Source organism: Heterodontus francisci, chromosome 32, assembly GCF_036365525.1.
Source record: "Heterodontus francisci isolate sHetFra1 chromosome 32, sHetFra1.hap1, whole genome shotgun sequence".
NCBI classification, from domain to species: Eukaryota; Metazoa; Chordata; class Chondrichthyes; order Heterodontiformes; family Heterodontidae; genus Heterodontus; species Heterodontus francisci.
In genome coordinates this window covers 25,589,381-25,606,967 of record NC_090402.1, presented here as the reverse complement: position 1 = coordinate 25,606,967, position 17,587 = coordinate 25,589,381, and the positions used below count along the sequence as shown (strand labels likewise).

The 17,587-nt window shown below is 42.5% G+C and overlaps 1 protein-coding gene across 6 annotated transcripts in view; it reads left to right on the top strand.

Moving 5' to 3' along the window:
• Positions 1–17,587, top strand: part of LOC137347708 (serine/threonine-protein kinase Nek6-like) — a 275,855-nt gene that overhangs the window by 84,493 nt on the left and 173,775 nt on the right. For 4 of the 6 annotated variants that reach the window (XM_068012512.1, XM_068012510.1, XM_068012513.1 and 1 more), the window contains exon 2: positions 642–770. In XM_068012512.1, the coding sequence (XP_067868613.1) occupies positions 678–770 (93 nt within the window). In that variant the 5' untranslated portion in view covers positions 642–677. Of the gene's footprint in view, positions 1–121; positions 344–641; positions 771–17,587 lie in introns of those variants that run through there. The other 2 variants (XM_068012515.1, XM_068012509.1) reach the window with 2 other exon arrangements.

Here is a 17,587-nt window from a genome sequence, read left to right as displayed (position 1 = left end):
ATACGCATGTGGGCGGGAGGTTTTGCAACAGCTTCTGAGTAATCATTTAAATGGTTCATTTACAGCATTGAACTAATGATTTGTAGAAACGTCTGTTAATGTCCAGCTTTGGATCATTGCGAAAGCAGGAAGTGGAGCTCATTCTGAAGTAGAGAAATGACTTTGCTTCGTGTGGAATCGTAACAGTCTCGTAGAGTGGCTGAGAGATGTAGATTCTTATTGAAATCTGCTTTAACTCCTCACAGCTGCCCAGCTTCCACCTCTAAAAGAAAACTGCAGTGCATTCAGATTGTTTGGAATTGTATCTTGTCACACTTCTGAAAGAAGAATAGTATTGCCACAGGTAATGTGATATGTGGATAATTAATGAATAAAATCCTGACTTAGCCTGAGAACTATCGTCCTAGTGACTGCGTTGGCATAGAAAGTAAATGTGAAATAACTGATATGAAATATGACTTCCGAAATGAATATCTAGCAAATGCCTTGCAGAAGAAATCTAAACGGAATGAATCTATTGATCCAAAATGTAATGCAAGGCCAGCCTTTTGAATTAGCTTTCAGCAGAGTTGGCAAGAAAACAGGTTGGGAAATTAAGACTTGCTGTTTGGCAAAGTTTTAACTACCTTGTATCTCCACAGGATTATTAAAACAAAAAACTCACGGTGACATGTGCAATGGAGCAACAACGGAACCATCATCCACATGCACTAGAAGTTCAGAATAACCTCCTTTATAAACCAGGCGCAGACTATCAGCAGGAAGGACAGGTTAGTTCAGCTGCCTTGCTAGCACAAGAGCTCGGCTGGTGTTTTAACATTTCAAACATGTGCTCTTCATCAGTGTTCTTTTCAAATAGTTACAAATTTTGAAATAGTTTTGGGCAAAAATGTTTAATAGCGCAGCGGCTGGTAATGTGGTAACAGCAATTTTCAATTATGTAGCGTACAGGGTCCGCTCCATGCTCAGAAGGAGCTAAGTTTTTGCAGCCACGGCCAACAGTATTCACCTGAAATTCACACCATCGTGGCCACTGCCATCTTAGAAAATGGAGAAGGAATTTCCCCGACACTGTTTGCGTGTAAAATAAAACATGTGGTAGTTCCTAATCACAGAGCTGGGCGTTGTTCCTGGTCCGTGATTTGGTATAAAAATGCAAAGAGTATAAAATACTTAAGTACAGAGCTGAAGCAAGACTGAAGGTTGAATTACAAATGGGGTTGGAATAGTCGACTGCAGATGAACTTAAGCTGTAAATAACCTCACCAAAAATGCTAAAAACCCATTGCTCGGCAGCTACACAGAAAGTAAGTTTAAAGTTTGGGTTGAACATCTTCATTCAACAATATCTGAGAAAGTGTCAAACCGAAAATATGAGCTTATCCTTCTCTTTCAGATGCAAATCAATTTCTTATGCATGTTTCTGGTCTTATTTCTAACTAAAATATACATAGTTATTTGTGATGTTTTAAATCTTCATGTACATCATGCAAACTCGCATAAAGTTTCATCAGATTTACTTGGTGAACTGAAAGATAATGAACAGGTCAATTGTTTGATCAATAGGAACATAGGAAATAAGAACAGGAGTAGGCCATTCGGCCCCTTGAGCCTGCTCCTCTATTCAACTAGATCATGGCTGATCATCGACCTCAATGCCATTTTTCCACACTTTCTCCATATCCCTTGATATCTTTAATATCTAGATCTATGCTAAGCTGTCTGATCTAAGATGAGGCGGTAACCAGGGTGCAGCACTTAACCACAGCTGCCATGGGTTAAGGATAGGAAAATTAGCCAAAGTTTCCACTCCTGGGCCAGGATTTTGAGCTTTGGGTTGGGACCCTGACGTTGGGGTCAAATGTGGATTCCGACCCCACACTATGTTGGAAGCAGTAACCCAGCAGTGATTTCCCTTGATTGGCCAATTAGTGGCCAGAGGGTGCACTCACTATCCAACTAAGGAAGGTGGGCAGGCTCTTGAATCTGGAGGGCCAATAGGCAAAGGAGACGGAGAAGGCGCCTTCATCTTAAGGCATCCTCTCAGCAACTTTTAAAAAAAAATCTGAAATAAAAAATGGCCACAGCTGCTGGGCTACCATTGTGGAGAGGAAATCATTCTACAGGGCGGCGTGTGGCCAGGTGGGTGGGGGTCCGCCTCTGGGCCTGCCCCGAGCGCTGGTCCCATGGTCTGCCGCTGCGAAGCCACCTCCAAGCAGCTTCCATGCTGCCGATGTCGCAGGGGTCCCGCAGGCAGACTAGAAAATTCCAGCCTCTGATAATTGGCCTTTAAATGACCTCACTTGGCTACTCACCGCTTGCCCCAATCCCACCTCCGGGAAAATGGCTCAGGAGTGGGATGGTGGCCGGCAAACCAGTGCGAAATTATGTGCCGCTCACCTCCATTCTTGCCCCCATATTGAGGCAAAAATTCTGCCCCTGGTCTGCAGTGACTCTGCTGGGAGTGCACGTGTGTGGCCAATGGGTGAAGACCACACAGGCCTAAGCTTTATTTTTCAATAATACCATTTCCTATGTAAATATGACAGCCTTGGCTTTTTTGAATAGAAGACCCTTAAAGATGAGGCCATTCAGCCCATCTTAATTTGTCCTTCCAGGACAGCCCTACACTCGCTGCTCCCCCTATTACTACACCCCCAATTACTATTCCTTGGAACTATGATGTTGTTGCTATTACAGAGACTTGGTTGAGGGAAGGACAGGATTGGCAGCTAAATGTTCCAGGATTTAGAAGCTTCAGGCGGGATAGAGGGGGATGTAAAAGGGGTGGGGGAGTTGCATTACTGGTTAAGGAGAATATCACAGCTGTACTGCGGGAGGACACCTTGGAGGGGTCATCCAGCGAGGCAATATGAGTGGAGCTCAGGAATAGAAAGGGTGCAGTCACGATGTTGGGGATTTACTACAGGCCTCCCAACAGCCAGCGGGAGGTAGAGGAGCAGATATGTAGACAGAGTTTGGAAAGATGTAAAGGTAACAGGGTTGTAGTGGTGGGTGATTTTAACCTCCCCTATATTGACTGGGACTCACTTAGTGCTAGGGGCTTGGATGGGGCAGAATTTATAAGGAGCATCCAGGAGGGCTTCTTGAAACAATATGTCGATAGTCCAACTAGGGATGGGGCCGTACTGGACCTGGTATTGGGGAATGAGCCCGGCCAGGTGGTCGAAGTTTCAGTAGGGGAGCATTTCGGGAACAGTGACCATAATTCCATAAGTTTGAAGGTACTTGTGGATAAGGATAAGATTAGTCCTTGGGTGAAGGTGCTAAATTGGGGGATTATAACAATATTAGGCAGGAACTGAAGAATTTAGATTGGGGGTGGCTGTTTGAGGGTAAATCAACATCTGACATGTAGGAGTCTTTCAAATGTCAGTTGATTGGAATCCAGGACCAGCATGTTCCTGTGAGGAAGAAGGATAAGTTTGGCAAGTTTCGGGAACCTTGGATAATGCGGGATATTGTGAACCTAGTCAAAAAGAAAAAGGAAGCATTCGTAAGGGCTGGAAGGCTGGGAACAGACGAATCCCTTGAGGAATGTAAAGACAGTCGGAAGGAACTTAAGCAAGGAGTCAGGAGGGCTAAAAGGGGTCATGAAAAGTCATTGGCAAACAGGATTAAGGAAAATCATAAGGCTTTTTATACGTATATAAAGAGCAAGAAGGTAACCAGGGAAAGGGTTGGCCCACTCAAGAACAGAGAAGGGAATCTATGTGTGGAGCCAGAGGAAATGGGCGAGGTACTAAATGAGTACTTTGCATCAGTATTCACCAAGGAGAAGGACTTGGTGGATGATGAGCCGAGGGAAGGGAGTGTAGATAGTCTCAGTCATCTCATTATCAAAACGGAGGAGGTGTTGGGTGTCTTGCAAAGCATTAAGGTAGATAAATCCCCAGGGCCTGATGGGATCTACCCCAGAATACTGAGGGAGACAAGGGAAGAAATTGCTGGGGCCTTGACAGAAATCTTTGCATCCTCATTGGCTACAGGTGAGGTCCCAGAGGACTGGAGAATAGCCAATGTTGTTCCTTTGTTTAAGAAGGGTAGCAAGGATAATCCAGGAAATTATAGGCCGGTGAGCCTTACGTCAGTGGTAGGGAAATTATTAGAGAGGATTCTTCGGGACAGGATTTACTCCCATTTGGAAACAAATGGACTTATCAGCAAGAGGCAGCATGGTTTTGTGAAGGGGAGGTCGTGTCTCACTAATTTGATTGAGTTTTTTGAGGAAGTGGCGAAGATGATTGATGAAGGAAGGGCAGTGGATGTTATCTATATAGACTTCAGTAAAGCCTTTGACAAGGTCCCTCATGGCAGACTGATACAAAAGGTGAAGTCACATGGGATCAGAAGGGAGCTGGCAAGATGGATACAGAACTGGCTCGGTCACAGAAGACAGAGGGTAACAGTGGAAGGGTGCTTTTCTGAATGGAGGGTTGTGACTAGTGGTGTTCCGCAGGGATCAGTGCTGGGACCTTTGCTCTTTGTAGTATATATAAATGATTTGGAGGAAAATGTAGCTGGTCTGATTAGTAGGTTTGTGGACGACACAAAAGTTGGTGGAGTTCCGGACAGTGATGAAGATTGTCAGAGGAAACAGCAGGATATAGATCGGTTGGAGATTTGGGCGGAGAAATGGCAGATGGAGTTTAATCCAGACAAATGTAAGGTAATGCATTTTGGAAGGTCTAATGCAGGTGGGAAGTATACAGTAAATGGCAGAACCCTTAGGAGTGTTGACAGGCAGAGAGATCTGGGCGTACAGGTCCACAGGTCACTGAAAGTGGCAACGCAGGTGGATAAGGTAGTCAAGAAGGCATACGGCATGCTTGCCTTCATCGGTCGGGGCATAGGGTATAAAAATTGGCAAGTCATGCTGCAGCTGTACAGAACTTTAGTTAGGCCACACTTAGAATATTGCGTGCAATTGTGGTCGCCACACTACCAGAAGGACGGGGAGGCTTTGGAGAGGGTACAGAAGAGGTTTACCAGGATGTTGCCTGGTCTGGAGGGCATTAGCTATGAGGAGAGGTTGGATAAACTCGGATTGTTTTCACTGGAACGACGGAGGTGGAGGGGTGACATGATAGAGGTTTACAAAGTTATGAGCGGCATGGACAGAGTGGATAGTCAGAAGCTTTTTCCCAGGGTGGAAGAGTCAGTTACTAGGGGACATAGGTTTAAGGTGAGGGGCAAAGTTTAGAGGGGATGTGCGAGGCAAGTTCTTTACACAGAGGGTGGTGAGTGCCTGGAACTTGCTGCCGGGGGAGGTGGTGGGAGCAGATACGATAGCGACGTTTAAGAGGCATCTTGACAAATACATGAATAGGATGGGGATAGAGGGATACGGTCCCCGGAAGTGCTGAAGGTTTTAGTTTAGGCAGGCATCAAGATCGGTGCAGGCTTGGATGGCCGAATGGCCTGTTCCTGTGCTGTACTGTTCTTTGTTCTTTGTTCTAACTAGTTGTTTCATAAATCATTGCAGGATGTTTGGCTCCGCTGCACTGGATGGAAACCCATTCCAGAATACTTTCTGGGTTGAATTTTATGAGTGCGTTGCAGTTCGCAGCAGCGCACTCTTAAAGACTGTGTGCATCCCGCGCGGATGCGCCATCCCTGAGCCCCCGCGATATTATGCAGTGGCTCATTTTTAAATAGAGGGGGCAGAGCGGCCACCCACGATGGCATAAGAGGGCAGCTGCCGCGTCCCCGGCAACGGCATCCGGCGCCACCGTGCAGGCACCATTTCAAAGGGCTTTAAGCCCTGCAGTACAATTTTGATATTTAAAATGGTAGCATTGGGAAAGTTTATCAAATAAAAATATTTGTGATGGGGGCCCTTCCCCAACACCGCCCGCTCCCCCCCCCCCCCCCCCCCCCCATGGTCATTTACGTGGCACCTAATGTCAGAAAACACTTTATTCCCTTCCCGAACTTCCCCCCCCACCCCCCAACCTTGAACCCCTTCCCATCATTAACATAACCAATAACATTTGTTTTCCCTGCTCCCCCACCCCTCCTGCACTGAAAATTCTATTGCTCCCTCCTCCCCACCAGGTCCTCACCTCGGAACTCCGTGCGGAGTTCTGAAGGCACGGGGAGCATGAACAGGGGCCGTAATATCGGCGTAGGAAGGCTGCCGACTGCAGGTAAGTTTATTTACATATGTTCAATGTTACTTTTCAGATGCTGATGAAGGGCCTGCTGCCAGACGGCGTGGGGGGGAGGGTGACCGCACCGAGGTACCCCCGCCGCCAGTAATATGCAGCGGGCCCTTCTCGACGTCACGTGTCGAGATGGGCCTCTCTCGGTAGAATTTTACTGGCCCCCCCCCAACACCGCAACGCATGGTGTCGAGGGGCCGGTAAAATTCAGCCCTCTGTGTGAAGAAGAATCTCCCTACATTAGTCCACCATGTTCAGGATTAACCTTTAACATATCACATGATCTTATATAATTCCACAAGATTACCTCTCTAACATCTTCTTGTCAGGCTAAAAAACCCAAGGGGTCAATTCTAATGTGATTGGCCCAGCAGAAACTGGGTTGGTGGGCAGTTTAAAAAAAGCAGATCCCAGTCAGATACTGACCATTTATGATATTAACCTGAAGGTCTTTGCAGGGTGATGAGTTCCTGCCTGCTTTTCTGCAAATCAGAGTCGAGGGGCTGTATGGCCTGTTCCTGCTCCTATTTCTTATGTTCTGGAAGAGACCTTTCAGGAAGGTCTAAAACCTTCTTTTGGAGGTGGCCACATCTGAAAGGAAACAGCAGAGGACTGCGAGCTGCTGAGGAATGGCTTGCCCCTCTCATCTTCTCTCCCTTTCTATTAGGAAGTGATTAGTTTCTGTACAATGTCCCTTCCAACAATGACTAGGCTGAGATCATAATGGAACTGTGGATGTGAAGCTTTATCTAATCATGTCTTGAATGCATGAGTGAGAGGTAGCCCAGTTTTCCAAGGATATAGCCATCACCATGTTTCACTGGAGCATTCCGAATGGTAGACATGTTCCACATGGTGCTGCTGCATAAGGAGGGAAGGAAATTCTAGGAACAACCACTCTGGTCCCTTGCACATTGTTTATTGGTGAGTCACAAAAAAAGCACATATGTAAACCGGAAACAGGCCCTTCCTCTCAGCCAGTGTTGGTGGGTATGGCAGGAACAGCATAAGATGAAGAAAAAAACATTTTTGAATTGATTTTGTTGAAGTTATTGAGCTATTATTGTCTTCCCAATTCCCCAAGCTATGCTGGCTGAGAGCACAGGAGCATTTATTGGTTGACTCTTAGGGTTGGGCCAGTTTTCTTCGTATGAAAGGTCATGGAGGGAATCTTTATCCCGGGTATTCTTTGAAAGTTCCTCTGGAAAGTTTACAAAACAAATCGTGAAAAGCATTTTTCAAAGCTGACAGTGCCTGGGTGTTTTTCATTTACTGAGGGATGCTCCAGTGACTATAATGTGCAGGGGTCTAAGACCATTGGGTTTGATGCTGAAATGTCACATCACTGCACTACCAGGATGGGTGTGAAAATGACAGCTGTGATCAGGTGTACTTTTAAAGAAATCTATTGGTTAAGACTGTTACAGAATCTTATCCTTGAATATTCCTGTAAATTTACCTGCTGTGTTATAGGCAGCAGAATGAGGCAGACATATAAGTGGTTTCCAAAAAACACAACTACTTCATTACAACTATATAGTTAGTGATCAAAGTTAATGCTTGGTCATAATTTACAAATTTTAAGACATTGTCTGGAATATGTTTATATGAGGATTGCATGGCTATGGAACCATTTATATTAATTTCAGAAAGAAAACTAGTTTAGATCATGACTTAAATTGGCAAATGTTTGATTAGGAGACAGCTTGGCTTTTAATGTGCATCCTGGACAATGTCTTGGAGGAAATGGCTCTTGTAGCATCCCACAGGATACCGTGGGATATTTAGGGGAGGGATTGCAAACCTCCTCTGTACTGTTTGGACAGCAAATTAAAAAAAAAATCCTTTTGTAGTTGCACCAGGAAATAGCATGATTCTGAACACCGATCCAACTATTAAATTATGCGCGGGACATTGAGTTCTGCGCGCTGTATATTTATGTTCATTTTGAACAGGATTACCTCAATCGTTTCCTGTGTAACTTTTACAAGGGAGAATATCCATTTTCCATTAATAAAAACAGAAAGTGCTGGACCACAAGGATCGGTGTTGGGACCCTTGCTGTTTGTAGTGTACATTAATGATTTAGACGTGAATATAGGAGGTATGATCAGTAAGTTTGCAGATGACATGAAAATTGGTGGTGTCGGAAATAGTGAGGAGAAAAGCCTTAGATTACAGGACAATATAGATGGGCTGGTCAGATGGGCGGAGTAGTGGCGAATGGAATTTAATCCTGAGAAGTGTGAGCTGATGCATTTTGGGAGGACTAACAAGGCAAGGGAATATACAATGGATGGTAGGACCCTAGGAAGTACAGAAGGTCAGAGGGACCTTGGTGTACTTGTCCATAGATCACTGAAGGCAGCAGCACAGGTAGATGAGGTCATTAGGAAGGCATATGGGATACTTGCCTTTATTAGCCGAGGCATAGAATATAAGAGCAGGGAGGTTATGATGGAGCTATATAAAATGCTAGTTAGGCCACAGCTAGGAGTACTGTGTACAGTTCTGGGCACCACACTATAGGAAGGATGTGATTGCACTGGAGAGGGTGCAGAGGAGATTCACCAGGATGTTGCCTGGGCTGGAGCATTTCAGCTATGAAGACAGACTGGATAGGCTGGGGTTGTTTTCCTTAGAGCAGAGAAGGCTGAGGGGGGACCTGATTGAGGTATACAAAATTATGAGGGGCATTGATAGATTAGATGGATAGGAGGAAACTTTTTCCCTTAGCGGAGGGATCAATAACCAGGGGGCATCGATTTAAGATCAGGGGCAGGAGGTTTAGAGGAGATTTGAGGAGAATTATTTTCACCCAGAGGGGGTTGGAATCTGGAACACACTACCTGAAGGGGTGGTAGAGGCAGGAACCATAACAACATTTAAGAAGTACTTAGATGTGCACTTGAAAAGCCATAGCATGCAAGGCTACGGGCCAAGTGCTGGAAAATGGGATTAGAATAGATAGGTGCTTAATGGCCAGCACAGACACGATGGGCCGAAGGGCCTGTTTCTGTGCTGTATAACTCTATGATTCTATGGAAATAATCAGCAGGTCAGGCAGCATCTGTGGAGGGAGAGGCAGAGTTAACGTTTCAGGTCTGTGACCTTTCATTTTCTATTGTCAATTTTAGATCCGTTCTCTGTCCTGTTTAACAAGTTAATAATATCCACTGATTAAAGCTTTCTAAAAATTATTCTGTTACTGTCTTCCAAGTTTTTTTCCAAATTATTAAAAAAGCTTTGATTAAGTAATGTCTTTTGAATAAGTAATTTTGAACTGAGGAATATATTGTAATCTTTTCAAGACTACAATAACTTTGAAATCTGTAAAATATATATAATTTACGTTAGTTGCAGTTTATTCGAATGTTAAATATTTAGAAATGTTCCTACAGTTCTGCACAGTACGCCAGCTCTTTTTTGCAATATTCAGCACAGGAAATTTGCAGGATAATATTTTTACAGGTGTTAAATGACAGAAAATGTATGCATATTTTGAATGCTGCAAAAGGACATTGAGTGCTCAGAGGATTCAACTTCAGACTGGTAATTCCAGCATTAGATCCCGATTCAAAATAGTGCAAGCTGAAATGTTAGCATTGTATAATCAGGGGCATTCAGATTCATCTTCTTGTGTTTGGTAATTTTACTGTTCTTATTTGGAAAATGGGAAAAATAAAGAAAGAACAAATTTGCATGTATATAATGTCTATCACTCTCTCAGGATATCCCAAAGTGCTTCACAGCCAGAGTTATTTTTGAGGCGTTTGTTATTGCAAGCAAACTTGGCAGCTAATTTGCACATAATAAAGTCCCATAAACTGCAATGAGGTAAATGACCAGTTAATGTGTTTCGAGGGTGTTGGTTGAGGAATAAATGTTGCCCAGTATATCAGGGAACGCCCCTGCTCCTCTTCGAATAATACATTGGCATCTTTTACATTCACCTGAACAGATAGACAAATATTTTGGTTCAACTTCCCATGCAAAAGGTGGCGCTTCGGATAAGGCAAGACTCCCTCAGTGTTGCCCTGAACTGTCCAGCCACATTATGTGCTCAAATCACTGGAGAGGAACTTGAACCACAGCTTTCTGACTCAGAGGTGAAAGTGTGAGCCATGCTGACACTGAAGTCAGGTGACCAGAACATCCTATTGTCCTGTTTGAAAAAGATAACAAGCATTTCAAGTCTTTCGATGATTGAGAGACATGGTGCCATCGATTCTGTGCCTATACATCCTGCCAGCACGCAGACTATGTCCTCGCACAACTTGAGGAAAAAAAAATCTTCAAATTGATAATTTCTTAATGGGTAGCTGGTTGCATCTAAAAGAAGAACAAAAAGAAAGTTGACACACAACTTTGAAAAAAATCTATTAGGTTTCTGAAGAACAAGCTCTGCTCTACATTGGACTTCTCCTGCTTCATTAGGGCAGCTAAAAGAGAGCCTCAAAACCTTTCAGCATTGGTAAGGATCAGTCATAAAATTAATCTTCAATTAATAATAATGAAATTACACCAATTTCTATAAAGGACAATGTTTGGGCCCAGTTTTTGAACACCGACTCAGTCTGGAGCCTCACCTTTTAATATCACATCAGGAAGTTGCAGGCCGTTCCCCACAATTTGCTTCAATTTACTGTATGCATTTAAACAATTGGTCCTGTGTTTTTCAGCACTTTCAGTGCAAAGTTGTAAAGATCAGGAAAAGGATTCATCCACACAAGGATCAAACTCCACCTGCTGATAATTTAATGACAAAGTTGACGTCTGTAATATATGGGTTTCCCCTGCTGTACTCATGGTAGCTTTCTTGCTAATATTACTGGCAGGAGAAAGTTCACTTCAATCCCAATGTTCCTTCAGTGCCAGCCAGTGAGAGGTAACCTATACCATCTAGCCCTAGTCTAGAATTCAACTCCAATTCCAAGTAGAGTTTCAGTCCACGGCTGGAATTTAATGTTGGGCAGGAATCCCCGCCCACCTGCCGAAAAGTTGGGGCCGAGCCCACCTCCACCGGGCTTTGGGAGCCACACCAGGATATTTTGCTCCCCAGGCCCTTAATTGGCCTTGGGCAGGACTTCCAGCTACTTGAGACAGGAAGTCCTGCCTGATGGAGCTGCCGGCCAATCAGTGGGCTGGCAGCTCTTAGTCCCAGCAGCGCCACTGGGAGACTACACTGGGACTACACCCAACCATCGGAAGATAGAGGAAGGATGGCCCCAGAACGGCGGGAAGTCTTTGGAGCCTTGGTGGGGACAATCAGCTGGCCCCGGTGAGGCAAGGGGGGGAAGGAGGGGGAGTGGGGGGGGCGGGGGAACAGTGTTGTATGCTGGAGCGGTTGGGGCTTTGGGGGCAGCCCTCCGTGGGACACATGGTGCCTGATCAGGAGGCCCCCCAGCCCGCAAGAAGGCCGCCAGGTTTTACCTGGCAGTCTTCTTGGGGCCTTTGTTGTCTGCCCGCCATGGGTAAAATACCTGCGGCGGCAGGAGGAGGCCCTTAAGTGGCAGTTTATTGAACACTTAAGGGTCTTGATTGGCCTGGGGCAGGCAGGACATTACTCGCTGCTGCCGCCCCCGCATAAAAGTGCAGTGAGGTGGGAAGGCATCAGGAACAGCCCAATTCTGTACCACCCCCCCCCCCGCCCCCCGCCACTAGCCTACCCATTGGGGGACGGTAAAATTCTAGCCCACATGCTTATGCAATTGTGTTTTCCAACCATACAAAAGAAGATTAGTATTTGACAAATCAAATAAACGAATAATAATGTCACTGCACATTAAAGCCTACGTCGTCATTTTCTTTTTAGTAATTACAGTTAACTACTACATCATTGGGAGAATTAAAAGCAGCCCTGCAATTTTTTTCATTGAACATGCTCAGCATCAGTTCTGATCTCGCAGTGTGTTTGAGGCACCTCTGTACATCCGCACAAGCATGTCCATAATTTCTAATTACATCGTTGTTAAATATAATGAGCAGCTAACCTCAGACATCTGCTGTTGCAGTATGATTGAGCAAACTGATTAATGCATTTTGGTGGCTGTTATAAAACAAATTAGAGCTTTATGGAAAAGAAAAATAGAAACAGTTCATGGCGTGAGTGGCACAAGTATTACCGGAAATGTATTTATATATGATTGCTGCACTGCAGCGAATGGAACACTGATTCCAAAGGCATATTATTTGGTTACGTCCTGACTTCCACAGTCTAGGAAAATACTCAAAACAACACAACAAATTGCATTTAAGATCTTCAATTTATAATACATGAAATAGTCACATGATTTTAAATTCAAAACTTGAATACATTCACCGGGCCTGCATTTGTCCCCAGTGAAGGCCATGTGAGCAAAGGCATTCCTACTTTTCAGTTAATACCTCAAAATGTTACATTTCTAGTTATTAAGTGAACATAGCACTATTTGTACAATGACAACACTGGCTAAGGACTGCAAGTTAGTCTGGTGTATCCATGGAAGTCTTCAATGTCTGTTTTGAAGTACAGCTCTTCTGATGCATTATTGAGTGTAAATACCAATGGTTTAAGGAACATGGTGAAAAATGAGATCATGTAGTTATGCATGGTATGACTTTAGCAATAAAATTCAGATTATAAATTTTCAGATTTCCTCATGAGTTCCAAATTTGAAGTTGCTTGGTGTAACTGATATGGGATATAGCTTCAAACCATGATCAGAAGTAAAGTCTCCTTGAACCTGTTGTAAGGAAAACATAACAGTGGCAGAATTAAAATCCTAAGAATTGTATTAGTTATATGCACCTTCTTTAATTAGACTGAAAGCCAAATAGGAAGGAGACTGGAACTGTTGACCTGACCATAATTTAGGAGGGAGATAAACTGATGAGAACAAAACTTAATGATGTTTTCATTTTATTATTTATACATATTTTGAGTTCCTGTCATATATTTGATTTCCCACATCAGTGCTGGAAATCCTTTATCTGAAGGATAAAAAAATGAATGATGAAACAAAATGAAATAAAATAAACAAAAAAGAAAAATTACTGAAAATAAAAATGGGGGGGGGGGGGGGGGGGCCTGTCATGCTCTGAAATTATTGAACTCAATGTTCAGTCCGGTAGGCTGTAGCGTGCCTAATCTGTAAATGAGATGCTGTTCCTCGAGCTTGTGTTGCTGTTCACTGGAACACTGCAGCAATCCCAGGACAGAGATGTGGGCCTGAAGCGGGGGGTGTGTTGAAATGGCAAGCAACCAAAAGCTCAGGGTTATGCTTTCAGACTGAGAGGAGGTGTTCCGCAAAACGGTCACCCAGTCTGCGTTTGGTATCCCCAATGTGAGCAGCGAATACAGTATACTAAACTGAAAGAAGTACAAGTAAATTGCTGCTTCACCTGAAAGGAGTGTTTGGGGCCTTGGGTAGTAAGGGGAGAGGAGGTGAATGGGCAGGTATTACACCTCCTGCGATTGCATGGGAAGGGGACAAGGTGTTGGGGGTAATGGAGGAGTTGACCAGGATGTTGCTTTATTTCATTTTGTTTCATCATTCATTTTTTTACCATGTGTCTACCCAATGCTTTTTTTGTTGTGTTTGTGCTTTGGGCCAGGTTGTTCTATTTTTCTGTCAATTAACACCCTCTCTGTACAAACACTTTGTCTTTCACCACACCATTGACATACCGTTTGCCTTTGCTCCATGACCTTCTGGTCAGTTATTCTTTGTGACCTTGTCCTATCAACACCTTCTCTTTTGTTATCTCTTGCCCCACCCCCACTTTACTTGCTTAAAACATATTACATTTCTAGCCTCTGCCAGTTCTGATGAAGGGTCACTGACCTGAAACATTAAGTCTGCTTCTCTCTCCACAGATACTGCCAGACCTGCTGAGAATTTCCAGCATTTCTTGTTTTTATTACCTAAAACTGATGATTGTGGTCATTTATTTCATTGCCGTCTGTGGAAACTTGCTATGCACAAAATAACTGCTGTGTTTCCTACAACAGCGACTTCACTTCAAAAGTAATTCATTGGTTGTAAAGTGCTTTGGGACATCATGAGGCCATGAAATATACTATATAAATGAAAGTTTGTTCTTTCATTCCACACTGCTTTTAATCAGTTGACAGAATGCAGGATTTGCAGATTTCAGTACCAGTTAATCTTAATTTCCTTTTCTCCATTTTCCCAAGTGTTAAGTGCTCTGTGACGACAAGATAAACCATCAAGAACCAGCAAATTGTGAGAGGGTAGATAGTTGAGGCAGGATGATTGCCAGGATTGGATTTGAACTTGTGATCCCTGGATGAAAGTCCAATATTCTTGTATCTTTTAAACAACATTTCAATCATTTGGGTTCTGATGAAAGGTCACTGACCTGAAACGTTAACTCTGCTTCTCTCTCTTCACAGATGCTGCCAGACCTGCTGAGTATTTCCAGCACTTTTTAGTTTTATTTCAATTATGTTTGATGGTCTTCAAATTGCTAAAACAAATGAATACTCCACGTTTTGGGATCTCTAATGACTGCAAAATTGAAAGAAAATCAGCAATTAGACTTGAATACAGCCAACAACAGCGGAGGAGTGTTGCCAATTACTAACCTCCTTCTAAACTGTGATCAGTCCACTCCCTGTTATGTGTGTGCTCTAGTTAAAGAACTTTTAATGTAAAACTAACACACTGGACACTGTCCTTTTTCTCATTGATTCATTAACAGTATCCTTGTCACCACAGGTATGCATAAACTTTGAAATTAACAGGAGCCACCTAAAATGGACTGAGTCAAACGAAATAAGCAATGCACATTTTAATGATTGATTCAGTAGGAATTGATGCTAATTGTATTACACAGGCACAGAAAGAAAGATATTTTTTAGATAGGCTGCTAAGTAAGGGCCCATGCCTACGGCATTTACCCTGATTGGACACAATCTATTTGTGGTCGCACTTGCCTTCCTTGCTTTGTGACTTATTAATGGCTAATGGTGCTCTCTGTTCATAAAATGCACATACTGTAAAAGTAAGAACATAGCCATACCACAAAATGACTATACCTAAAATCATTAATGTATTACAATTAAAGAGGAACAGGATATTTAAAATCACATGATGTATTTCAAGTTCAGGTTTTCACATTCATCAAGGAAACTGTCAAATATGATTTGTTAATGAGACTTCAAAAATCTTGTTTGCCAATGGTTTTGTAGTAATGTTAAAATGATTTTTATGCTCGAATGAAATATTGGTGTAGTTAATGCTTTAAGATACAACATTATGTATTTAGGAAGCAATTTAGTAAAAATACATCCTGCATTAAAACTCTTAAGAGCTTGGCCAATCTAGGTCCTACCAATAACATGCACGTTAAAAGTTTTCTTTTTCCATTATGAAACATCTTGCTTTAAATGTTTTATCAAAAATATTGTATTAATGTTATTGCCAACAATACATAATTGTGTAGCTTTGTAAAGCCAATATTATCTTGACTGTAACTGGAACCGTCATTGGTCATCAAGCTCTACTTGCCCAATGAACTCTAAATGATCTGATCGTGAATAAACTTTACTATGGTGCAAATGCATTCACAAAGTGGCAAAATACTCATTGAAAAATTATTCTATTATAGTTTGCCTTGAGTATTAGTATAACAAGATTAAGAACCAGCTTTTCTTTAGTCAGCCATTTTTAAAAGATATTTTTTATTCAGTCAGAAAAAAGAACTTGGTGAAATACCTCACATATCATGGCAGTTTTTATGCTTTATGTCATAAACTAGTAACAGAACAGCATTGAGAAAATAAAATGGATATCAGTTCCCAGAAACTCTAAATCCTCTGAAAATGATCCAAAAGCCTTTACATTACCATAGAATTGAACATGTCTCATATTGATGAGAAAATAACAAATTGTACTGATCATTTGATAAGTTTCCTTGTAAAAGAAATCTGTAATCTGAGAAAAAAGGTTTGCAAATTAAACATTCCTGAATGTGAGTTGCTTGCGCCTTAAAGGAGTACTGTCTGCAGTGGTATATAACAGACACCAAAAATTCCCATCCTCAAGGATTCCACAGATTCAGTCTATGGGAATGTATCAGCAAACCTAAAGAACAAGTTGTTGCTATTTTCTCTAAAAGATATCTAACAGTAGGATATTGACTGCTTATGAGTTTGAGGACAATTATTGGAACATTGTTAGATGTGAAATACTGATATACTGTTGCAGTCAATGATTCAAAATTCCTACAGTAGTGATGTCCCATCCTTAGATACTTTGTCAATATGACATAGGAGAAATATTGATGCACATTGAACAATTCCTTTAGAAAGAAAATTTCTTTATAGGAAAGGGATTGAAAGTTATGAGGAATAATAGTGATCAAATACTCCACAGCATGATGGTTCCTGTGTTGTTGAGGTTTGGGGTGGAAATGGGGGGACGTTTATCCACAGAACGCAGCAGGCCAAGATTTCAATAGTGAACATGGATAAATATTCTGGCATTTTACTAATTGCCTTTAAGGGTCAGAGAGCTGTAATGCAAAACTTTCTCTTAGGAAATTAATTATGGAATGGAACTTATAAGGTAGAATCTGCATGGCCTGTGGAAGGCGAGGGTTTAATAGACCAATTGGCCTTTTCTTGTTTCATGCTTTCTTATACCCTTACTTACTCAATGTGCTTCTGACATCTAGTGACAGAAAGCCAACTTTGTGTGTACCTTAAAATAAAAGCAAAATACAGCGGATGCTGGAAATCTGAAACAAAAACAAGAAATGCTGGATTCACTCAGCGGGTCTGGCAGCATCTGTGGAAAGGGAAGCAGAGTTAACGTTTCGGGTCAGTGACCCTTCTTCGGAACTGTGAACCAGTTCCGAAGAAGGGTCACTGACCCGAAACGTTAACTCTGCTTCTCTTTCCACAGATGCTGCCAGACCTGCTGAGTGAATCCAGCATTTCTTGTTTTTGTTTGTGTGTACCTTTATTGAAGGCCTATATTGTATTGAGATACCTTTGATTCTTCCCATGTTGCTATGGATACAAGTTAGAACAAAATACTAACCAGGTTCTCAAAAATACAAACTGCCCCTTTTGTAGCTGGTTGCATTTTATTTCATAATCCAAGCAAATTACATTTACTGTTAGAAATCTTGTTTATTTGGAAACTATTGAAGCACAAAGCCATTTAATGGGTACCACATATGCTGTCTCCCAACATTCCCCCATTCCACATTAAAAACAAAGAGCACTTCAGGATTCATGTAAAAAAAACACTCCTGTCTGGAGCAACATGTCACTTTCCTGCCCTGTTGAACTCTCATTGTGTTTTCTCAGTCAGAGAACATGGGGATGTTGCAAGTTTTAACACAATCTCTCAAAAGGACTCTCTGCCTATCAGGTAGCCACGAAAGGG